This window comes from Polyergus mexicanus, unplaced genomic scaffold (genome assembly GCF_030449975.1).
Source record: "Polyergus mexicanus isolate NDT 795.1 unplaced genomic scaffold, iyPolMexi1.0 SCAF_18, whole genome shotgun sequence".
NCBI classification, from domain to species: Eukaryota; Metazoa; Arthropoda; class Insecta; order Hymenoptera; family Formicidae; genus Polyergus; species Polyergus mexicanus.
In genome coordinates, this window is record NW_027223338.1 from 6,405,180 (window position 1) to 6,416,672 (window position 11,493).

At 41.4% G+C, this 11,493-nt stretch overlaps 1 protein-coding gene across 1 annotated transcript; it reads right to left on the bottom strand.

Annotated features, from left to right (window-relative positions):
• Positions 1-1,323: 1,323 nt before the first annotated feature.
• Positions 1,324-2,151, bottom strand: LOC138941369 (uncharacterized). Its single transcript, XM_070310952.1, has one exon. It carries the CDS (start codon positions 2,070-2,072, stop codon positions 1,416-1,418), a length of 657 nt encoding a protein of 218 aa, XP_070167053.1. The 5' UTR covers positions 2,073-2,151; the 3' UTR covers positions 1,324-1,415.
• Between the last annotated feature and the right edge of the window lie 9,342 nt (positions 2,152-11,493).

Genomic DNA, 11,493 nt, shown 5'->3' on the forward strand with positions numbered 1-11,493 from the left:
ACAACCTCACCCAATACGCTACCTACTATCGTCGACAACGCATGTCGCTCGCCAGGCGATTCTTATCTCGAGCTCTCTCTCTCGAATCGCTTCCCTACCACCTTGTTCTATCTTCCATCGCAAAGAGACAATAATTCACGTCAACGCTTTTCACTTTTCAGCTCGTGACGTATTACTGCTGTTTTTTTTAAATCTACGATTATATTTAATGAATTCACATAATTTAATTAATACATGTAATACATCATTTTTTAACTTCTCGATTGGATATCCGACTTAATTTTTTTTTGCGAATACGGTTCTTGCGAGGCGGCACGAATTCGAAGCTGACCTGACACTCGACTCAAATCCGTAAATACAAGATCGAGCGCGCGGATCTTAAATGAGCAAGAAGTACGACACAGATATAAAGGGATAGACAGAGAGTAAGAGGAAAGGCGCGCGAGAGAGTGACAGGCAAACGTAGTGAGAACGACACACTCGTTTCCATTTGAGCAATTTCAGTGCGACGCAAGGCCGAGGACCCGAGACGGGACGGGACGAGACGAAGCCGAGCCATGCCACGGTTGTCTTGCCGTCATGGGGAAGAAAGCCGACGAAACGCCAGGAACAAAAGAGATGAGACAGGGCCTGTGGGGTGCGCGAGCTGTCACCTGCATTGTGTGTCGCCGGCATATCTTCTCTCCCTTCCCTTCCTCCGTCCCTCTCCCTCCCCTTTTCGCTCTCCCGGCTCACCACTATTCTCCACGTGCGTCATCCGCACCACCGTCGCTTTCGCTGTCGCTGTCGCTGTCGCTGTCGCGGCTTCTCGTCTATCCTCGTCTCCTTTTCGCCGCCCGCTTCCGTAAGGACAACCGTCCTTCTTCAGCGCTCGGTTCTCGTGCACGAGGATTCCGTGGCTCTCTCCCTACGGGGAAAGGGGGGGGGATGGGGGGGGGTGCGATAGCCGTCGGCGGTGTTCGTGTGCGCCGCAGCACGCCTAATCACTCTCGGGCGGGCGCGTCTGCTATTGAGATGTTTAATTAACTCCATTGTGATTCTCTTTTGGACTGCGACACGCCGCAACGGCCCGATTATCGTCGGGGGCTCGAGGACAAGGGTTTACTCCCGGCTCAATCTCGGACATTTTTGTGTAGCGCTCGTTCCGTTAAATTCAACGGCGCAGTCGGTTATGTCGATGAAATTGAGTGCGTTCGCAAAACAACGCGCGGATCTCTCATTGTCTGCCAATATAATATTATAAACGAAAGACAGATTAAAGTTTTAGAAAATGAATATTTCTCACTTCTACATTAAATAAAATTGTTCGCGTCGGGAATTATTTTTAAATTGTTTATTTAGCGTGTTACAAATTTTATCTCAGTGTTGATAATGTCACATAATATTGTATGCTTGAGAAAAAAGCAAATAGATTGCTAGTTGTGTGAAACTGCATGCACATCGCCAGGAGCGATCAAGCGATGTATTGATTGATTTGTATTGATTGTATTGATGGGTTTGTATTGATAATTCCGTAGGTGATGCTCCAGCTTCCTCTCTGAGTCGACCGGTAAAACTCCGGGAACGACAAAATGCTGCAGCGATTGCTGCTGATGGTGTACAACCGGTCTGATTGGTTGGCTTTTGTAAATGTTGGATACGATCGATTGCTCCTTGCGAACAATTGGCACTGCTGCAGCCTGTTGCTTGTAAACGCCCTTGTAAATATTTGACGCTACTGAGGGTGTCTCGAAAACAGCCGATTGTTGCTTGTGAATGTTCGGTACGAAGGGCTCTTGCTTGAGAACAGTTGGAAGGACAAATTTTTTTTGATAGATGTCCGATATCGCAGGCGTTTTCTCATAAACCGTCGCTACAACTGGCTCTTTTCTAATTATTGCCACAATCGGCTTGTTCTTATAAACGCTAGATATCGTTGGAGCTTGATCAACGTTAGAGCGGGCCAATATATCACCGTGATAGATGTTAGTGCCGAATTCCCATTTGACGCCGTTCTTGTAAGAGGATAACAATCGCTGTACTTGCCCAGCGCTCAACGCAAAAAGAATAATCACAACAACGAGCGACTTCATTTTGTCGAAAAATCTTCTCTTACTTTTAAAAGACTCGTAAGAAGGCTCAGAAACAACCGTACGAATGACAGTTGGAGACTGTTCTGCGATTTGCGGATCGACGGTGGCGTTTAAATAGCGCTCTGAGGAATGCAGCGATATGATGATCATTGTGGATGAATTATTTTCTTTCTCCAAATAATAAGAAAGAAAACGAGGAGAACCATTTCTTTTCGTATTCTAATTGTCTCTCTTTAATTCGCATAAGCGCAGACGAAGGATAAAAAAATAGAATGATTCGACGAGTTGATTTAATGAGTTTGCAATGGCGTAGCTATGTAATCCGTTTAATTTTAATGAGTAGAAAGTATTGTAAAAATGTATATTATTTTCTTTATAATGTTTTTACGTATGTTTCCTTCAAATTACAAAATTACGAAATGTCAAAGAGATCGTGTCAATTATTTTTTTCATATATTTATTTCGTATACATAATATAATTACAGCGCAATAAATTATACTTCTTGATATTCTTAAGTTAGCGTCATAAGAACCTAACGTATCGCTCGTAAATAAATGTCAAATTCGCCAAACACACGAGAGGATGAAAATGACTGATTGATCGTGCATAATCAAATCCACGTGAAATATTTTGTCTATATCCTTCGCATAACGTAACATCGCGCCATTGGACGAGCGGAGCGGTATGTTGTAAATTTCTCGCAGGCCAGGTCTTGTCGCGCTAGCTTATTCGGCCGCGATCCAACAACGAACCAACAAACTGCCGCTTCGTATATTTTAAGAGTCGATAGTGCTGGTGGACGTATTATTTCTCGTGCATTTAGAATGCACGAGCGCACTGCTCGTGCGGGTGCATCGAAAATCGGATACTGGTTTTCACAGCGGATCGCGGCCGTCGTTTAGATACGAACGTCATTTTGTATTCAAAGACCGGAATGTGCACTCTCTCGACCCTCGGTCATATTTATTTTCGTATTATTTCGCTTTATCTTTATTTGCGTGTTTAAGTGTGCTAAACGGCCGCCGATACGTTCCGTGGCCTGCGACGTTCGATGCCAAATTGCAAAACTTGGATACGACAATAACGTTTCGATCGCTCACATATCCCGCGAAAAGATACAAACATCTAAACTATCTTTGTGCAAAATAAGCCTCGATTTATAGTATACGTCGATATCAGACGATAACGGATATATTTGTGACCTGTATTTTATTGCCAAGATAAATTTTTAATCATCATTGACTATAATAAAGTTTTTATATTTGCTATTTACATGATAAATATCGTAAATGATTCTCGCTATTGAGCGAACATTCATATTTTGGGGAAAAAAAAAAAAAAAAAAAAATTGTTTATACCCAGCCTTAAGATGACATTTATCGCAATCTCGAGAAGAAATCGCTAGTTCCGCGATCGTAAATTTGAGCGACGCGACGAGATCGTTCATTTATAATTTATACGACGGCGTTTGAATTAGAAAAACCTCTTAACTTAGGTATTGCCACATGCCTGAATATGTAATTACGACGTGACGGAGTTATTAATCGCGTTAAGACAGGACCGAGTAAGAAAAAGAGAGAGAAAGAGAATTATTAAGGATCGAAGATATAATGACGACGTTATGCCCGTGTTGTCGAGTCTCGTGTTTTTTTTTTCTTTTTTTTCCACGATTGCGGCTTATCCGCGTCGTTTATCAATAATAGATTTGATAAATGTCAATGCGCAGTAAATATAAAATATAAATGTAAGCAACCACGCAAGCACGTACAGTATTTTACTTCAAGTTACAAAAATATATTTACGTCTAGTTGATGCTTGAGAGAGAGAATAGATGTAAGAAACTGACAATAAGAATATTGATAGCGTTCTCACGTTTGAGATAATAATTCTCAGAGAAGTGGAATTTACTTTCAGTTACTAGATAATACCGAAATTATGTTACGAATAATACAACTACAATGTTTTTCTTTTTCCTCTCTCTTGCTCATTGCAACATTTATATTATCATAATGTAACGCATTTCATAAATGTTTTCTCTCGGGTATAAAATGTAAACGTAAGTAGTCTCGTAATTTCGCGATATTATGCAACAACACATACGTTGAAAATTTTTAATACAATTTTATGCTAAATTTTGCATTTATTTGTTAAATCTTTATGTTATTATAATTATCCGTTAATATATAGATTCATGATAAATTGGGCTGTATACTTTTAAAATACCAGATTTAAAATATAGTCGAAATGGATAAAAAGACCAAATTTTAAACTAAAAACCTATTTCGTCAGGTTTTTCATTAATAAAATATTTAATAACTAGCTCTATTAATATGATAAACATATCCGTGAACATTCTCGACAACCTACATAAATCTTATAATACACGCTTGCTTATACGTGATAAATATAATTCATGCTGTACAAAACTTAATATAATATACGAGACGTATAAATATGTTATTTACAAATTGGATGGAGAAATAATATATGTGCGAGTGGTAGTAATGAAAAATAAAAACTACATGTACGATACGAAAATTACATAGGCAATAATATTTTACAGATAAACACGCACGTTTGCGGATCTCTGAGTTATTAATCGTTATTATTTATTAGATATCCTTTATTTATGTTCAATTTTCTAACAATGTGCCATTACTCGCGCGTCTGGCCTTCGTCTATATGTCCTCTCTCTTTCTTCCAGCAATATTGTTCCCAGTAATGTTCACATATTGCGATACGTAGCGAGCGTAACTGTCGGTATTTCGCGATCGTTAAGCAAGTAAATGTGTGTACGTTACGTGTATAGGACCCCCTTCCCAATGGGTACGTATACGAAGCATCCAGCTGCCTCGTAAAAAGTCAAACGTATTACGCGTCCGCGCCGCGGCTCCGGCCACGTTGACATTTTGTGTATAAGCACGCAATATAATTAGCAGCCATAACCATAAATAAGATAATTTGCATGTATTTTGTATAATAAAGCTATTTTACGCCGAGGCACGAATCTCGTGCTTTATGGCTGCCGGTGTTGTGTGTGTATGTCGAGAGAAAAATATTTTTTTCTCTCTCTCTCTCTCTCTCTTTCTAGATATACCCCGTGCCGGCTGCGGCTTTGACCGCGGCGAAGTGGAAACGAGAACACCGCTCCGCGTTTTCGGTTCGCCGCCGGCCACCTTCGAGATTTATAAACTACGATTAGCTGGAAACAATTTCTCGCGTTTTCCAAGCGTCGATTCTCTTTTACTCGTGGAATATCTGCTGATTGTAAAGTTTATTCGAAACGATAGATTATATATGTTTGGCAATTTCTCTATAAAATGTATTTCCTTTCAATTATTGTACGTTTGTCAAAAAATTTATTGAGAAATTTATCAAGAGATTTCAATTTTTTCCAGATAATTTAGAAAGTTAGAAAATCCTCATCTTTTTTTATTACATACTGACAAATCGCGCAATAGATTGAAAACATTTTTAAGACGAGATACAGTTTGAAGAAAAATGATACATGGTTGTTCATGGCGCGTCAAGTCTTAAGAAAGTTGAAGATAAAACAATCCTGACATGGCGTTAACAGGACTATGGGGCCATATTATATAATCGAGATGTATCAACTCGAATACAAGATTAGCATAACGAATCTCGGCCCGGGGGGGGGGGAAAAAACTCAAGACGTTACCCGACAAATAACTTTGGACGTCTCGGCGGTATCCGATCTCGTCGCTGCAGCGGAATAACTATAATTGTAATGCATCGTACGCGGACAAGGATACATAAATTTTCGTTGAACGACGGAGTTGCGGAGCTACGTAGCTACGCCATTGCGGAACAAGAGAGCCAAGCATTCGAGCGGTAAGAGACTGGCTTCGGTGTGCGGCCAGAAACAGTTCCTCGCCTAGCATACAAATGAAGAGTATAAACATGTCGTCATTATCTGCCGGATTTATAACATGGATACACCCAGGCTTGACGCACAGGTGGCTCGACAGTGGTTGCCATTTCGAATCCCGATGTCCGGTTTCTCATCGCGCTTCTCGATATTAAGGGCTATTGGGGGATCGCAAGTTTAAGACAAATTATTATATATTCCGTTAATAATAGCCTTTTACGGAAAAGAGATTTCGTTTTCTCGTTAGATACGCGAGCTATAAGCGAAATCGTACGGCTTGATCTGTCTAAAGATATTTTATAACAGTAATTTCTCGTTTCGAGAGGTATACGTTAACAGTATTGCAAGCATATTTTTATATGTCGCAGTAAATATATTTATCACATTGCAGTCTCTCGTATATAAAACTTAACGTCATATACTAATAGTAACTTGCTAATAATAGTTGTTGGAGTAAAAACGCGGGATAAATTCTACATCGAGATAGTTGCCATAAAATCTTAGACTAGATTTTGCGGGATAAAAGAGAAACGTACGCAAATGTGAAGGAGGAACGGTATTATACTGCCATATTGATCGCACGGTAAAATGCCTGAAAACTGAAATACATCTACGCTCAAGAGGGATATTGCGTAATTCGCAGTGCGGGCTCGCGGTGATAAAAAAAGTGGCACTTGATATTTGCAATTGAAATCGACAACATCGACAAAATGGAAGCCGCGGTAACTATTTGCCGGGGCTGTTGAAACGGAGAGCCTGGCGGGCGTGCAAAATTTTTAATGTAATTTACTTTCGCGCCATGACGTAAGCATCCTACTGGTATCGACATTTCCACGAGTGGGCGAAAGAGAAATTTGTGCGAGCGTCCAATGCAGTGTATTATATGGCCGTGGCAATTTACTGCGCGCCGTTACATACTATTTACAGCGCAATTTACTACGCGCGTTACAGAGTGCAACGTTACAAGAAAGCAACATATGTACGTCGTTATATTTTCTCGACTAATAATTTATATGCACCGCCGGCGAAACTTTGTTTAAAACGATTCTTTCGGCATATACACGTTCTCTCTCCACGTACTTTGCGACTTTCCCTTCCCCCGTCATTCTAAAGTCATTTATAGAAACATTAATGAGTCGCGAGAGGCGTGAGAGAGAGAGAGAGAGAGAGAGAGAGAGAGAGAATCCCATACTTTAAATCACGCTAAAGCTTTAATCTTTCTTCGCCCCTCCCCCACCCCATTATGGGCATACATCTTTCTAGTTGTGTTTTATTTTTATAATAAATATGTACGAAACTTGTCTGAAAATCATTCGTTCTTTGATCTCTCGATGCGCGGCGTCAGGTACCGGATGTAATCATAACTCGAAATGCCGAGATATTCTTCGCTTCTGCGCTTGACGCGCAAGGCAAAGCGGCAATTAGCCGAACGACGTCTCCATCAGCACTCAGCTCGATACGTGTTGCTTCATTAGGAGATAACGAAGCTACCGCTCGAGTTAATAATTTCCTGTAAAGATCCATAATTATGTACAACGCGATAGAGTGGGTGAAATGTGGGAGATGGCGAAATAACGATCCGAATGTTAATTGAGGCCGCGATAAATAAATGCTTTCGCCGCCATTGCTATCAGCATCATCGAAAAGCCAAGTCATATTCTGGCTCGTCTAGTATCAGCTTAAGAGATGTAGAGATATTGTGGCGACAGAACGACGCGATCGCGTGAGTCATTTAAAATCCATCAAATTTTATATCGATAAATATCATTTTCGTTCGTTCTTTAATGATAATTATTAAAACACATAGCGCAAGATGTGGATTTTTTTTTTTTTTTTTTTTTTCAAACACGGAGAGCAATCGTTATATGTATACGGTACTGCTGAGAAAACTAAAATTCCAAACATGCGACGAGGGTATTAAGGAGAAGACCCGAGAGAATAGTTCGAGTGGAAAAACCAGATTTTCACATGGAATCTTCTGCGCGTACCGGTGACGAGCGTTAAGCACACACATTAAAATCTCATAACCATTAATGCGGCTGTACAGCCATTTTTATAGGCCGCCATAACAGAAATTCGAAATAGGCTGAATCCCCGTCATGACCGTTCGTCACGCGCGTGTTTGCCGTGGTATTATGAAAAGGAAGGAGGCGAGAAAAATATGGGGGAGGAAAAATAAGAGTCAGCCCGCGCGCGCGGAAACCTTCCTCCGCAGATTTTTCGTGACAAGATAAGCCACGTCCTGTTTACTCTGGACTGCCGTGGCGTACGAAGATGCTCGTTAAGCCTTTTAGTGCCGGCGTATCGCGCGAGCGCCCACAAAGTCGTATATCACCCGGTGGTACCTCGGTTTATGCCGGTACCTTAACTCGCTGCACACACGGAAATACACGCGCACAGGAGACAACGAGTCTGCGTCGGGTACTGATAGATCTCTTACAACTCTCATTTCTCATCGGTTACGTATCAAATATATCGCCTGTTGTTTACGTATGGACGTTAAAGGAAATCTTACTAAACGTTTCCAAATTGCATGCATCACATCATTTTTTTTTTTTTTTTTTTTTTGTGTAGCAAACGGATCGATCGCATAATTTTCTCCAAAATAAATTATATATAATATTCTGTAATGATTTCTTAAACATGTTAGAGTTAACACATACGTATTGTATACCCACATCTTATATAAAAAAAAAAGCAGCTGTGATAGATTTTATATCATATAGTAGTTGCAATTGTGAAAATGTCGCATGAAGAATAAATTACGAAAAGAGGAGAGAAACATATAGTGTGGAGAGAATGATTGATATCATCGTGGATATCACAAATCAGCGCAGACGTACTGTCTAAATATTGTAATTATGTATGATGTATCAAAAGGAGATGGCTTGGTTGGCTCATTACGGATGGAGATTTCGCGATCCACGCTGTATTACGAATCGTCATTAATACAAGGAAAGAGCGCAAGATGGAGGGGAATATGGGCTGAATATGGGAATACTCTTCTTGCGAACCGCAAGATCCAGGATCCGATATATCCGGACTCGAGGTGAGGTACGAAGCAATAACTGGTCATGTCGCCCAGTAATTCAGTAGCCAATTAGTTAGACGGCGGCGGGAGAGTTGGCGAAGATGTCTATCTGGTCTCGTACAGGGACGAGGGAGGGAGGGATGGATGGAAGGGGCGTGATCGTGTTGTTGCAGCTTCCTGCATGTAGGTTTCACCTACACCAGCGCGCGCGCGCGCTTTCATCCATTCGTACAAGAACATCCCCGTGTGTAGAAATACGACTTGGAACACCGCGGTGTGCCGGTGAGAGACCCCTCACAAAAGACACGCGTGTATCTGTTGGAAACCGATCCAACGATCGTCGCTCTTTCCCTAGCCCGAACCTGATCTATCGGCCATGCCCGAACGCAAATCTATCGTTTCTCTGAACAAGATCGACCTGATACATTCTAGCGCGGCGCTCGTTAAAATTATCGATTTATGCGAGCGAGCGGAGGATTTTACAACGTAAAGAATTTATAATAAATTTTTGAACTTTGCAGTATTCTACGTACTTTCCTTTGTTATACCAACAGCTTTATCGAAGACCGAATCGAAATTGATTTTCCATCACACGTCGGACATTTGAACCTTCCGCTACCGGACAACGATATTTGTCGTCTCGCGCAAGGCGAGTAATAAGTTGACTCTTCGGATCCGATTCGACACGGCGGTTTTCCCGAATTTAAGAACGTGGATTTCAATTAGCCGAGAGAGAAAGAGAGGGAAAAAAAAGACACTCTAGAGACAAGCGGTCGGCACCCGATAAAATAACGAGGAGCCAAGCCCTCACACGAGCAGGTCCAAGAGAAGTAAACCCACACTTTCTTGGCTCTGGGTGAATTATGCTCTCCCCGGACCATAACTTACCCACACGGAGTTAATGCGTGCTTGTGCAATCCCGCCTGCCACGGTCCGGCCTACCTGGGCTAATGAGTAGGTGTTTGTTGGACATTCTGACACGTTTTACGACTCACCAGATTACTTCTCCCCTGCTCCGATAGATAGAGCCAACGGCTGCGGGTAGCCAGCAGCCGTTGGCTGTTACCAGCACCGCGAACAAAGATTGGAATAGGACAGTTGATTTACTACGGACAGCCGGCGCGATTTCATTCGAGGGATACGCCTGGTATCGCCTCGTTCGTTACTCTCGTAGCCTCGTCGATCTTCCGAGCGATTTAACTCTGGCCAAGTCGCCCAACGAACCGATGAAAAAATATTCGTCCATAGCAGAAAACCAACAATCGTTTTTCAATCGAGCTACTTACGCGAGAAGAAAAGTATTTTGCATATTTATTCGTATATAAAAAAAAAAAAAAAATGCAGCATGTCAGACGATGCTTCCACAATCGATCATAATTTCATTTCTAAAAATTCATGTATCATATATTAGAAACTTTAGAGTTTAGAGTAAGATAAAGTCATTTATTGAGTAAAAGAGAGAGAGAGAGTTCATTATGTCTTAATCGAAAAAGATTTCTTAAGCGATCGATCGTAATCGGGATACGTGCCTTGAGGCGATCAGCAGCCGTCAATCGTTATCGCCGCCAACAAAAGATTAGAATAGTACAATTGATTTACTACAGGTGAGCAACGGCGCTTTTTTCATACCGGAGGATACCGTCTCGCTCGTTACTCTTTGGGCCTTGTCGAATGATATCGGCTCGTCGATCTGCCGAAGGATTAAAAATTACGATTGATGCTGATTTACTGCCGCGTTACCTCGCTATTCGCAAAAATCCCTCGTATATATCCCCGCCTGACAATGCCGTCGCATTGATCTTCCTTTATGCGTGCTCCATCCAATGCAACGGCTCGCAGAACGATGCATCTTATTTATCCGTAACGTATTTCGTCAAGTCACGAAATGTACGACTGCCACTAACGTTTCTAGCAACGTTACACAAAAATACACTCTTAGAGGCGAGTCAATTAGAAGAGCATTGTGCTATTAAAAAAAAAAGAATTTGACGATAAATTGTACGATAAATATAATATGTAAAATAAAACGTGTTAAATGCTTGGAATGATTTCATGTCATTTATATCGATTATATTATTTCTTTAATCTTGCGCAATGTTTAATCGAAGATCATTATTGCAGAATCTCTCTCGTTTCCTTTCCGGAATAATATTATTTCGAGAGACCCCCGCCGGTCAGCTGTGTGCGCTCGAAATCACAGATAGCCATCGCAGATGCCGCAATAAATTCCGTGTAACATCAATTTTCGCGAAATTGTAAATATCTCCGGTTTGGACTTTAAAAGCTTGCAATCACCTTTATCGGTTGGTTATCTGATTTTCGGAACTCATCTAAATAATTGTAAATAGACCTTGGCGCGCGCGGACAGCGTTCTTTTTAGTATTTTCTCCTTATCGAGATCCTTACGACAGTTCGGCGAAGGAAGGTAGGCGCGTTAACGTTGGATGCGCTATTTCGGTTCGCGCCGTATCCGCTCGTAAAAGTCGCCCAAGGCGTGGGC

Excerpts from the sequence above, each read along its gene's own strand:
- LOC138941369 (XM_070310952.1), bottom strand. The coding sequence starts at position 2,072 with ATGAAGTCGCTCGTTGTTGTGATTATTCTTTTTGCGTTGAGCGCTGGG.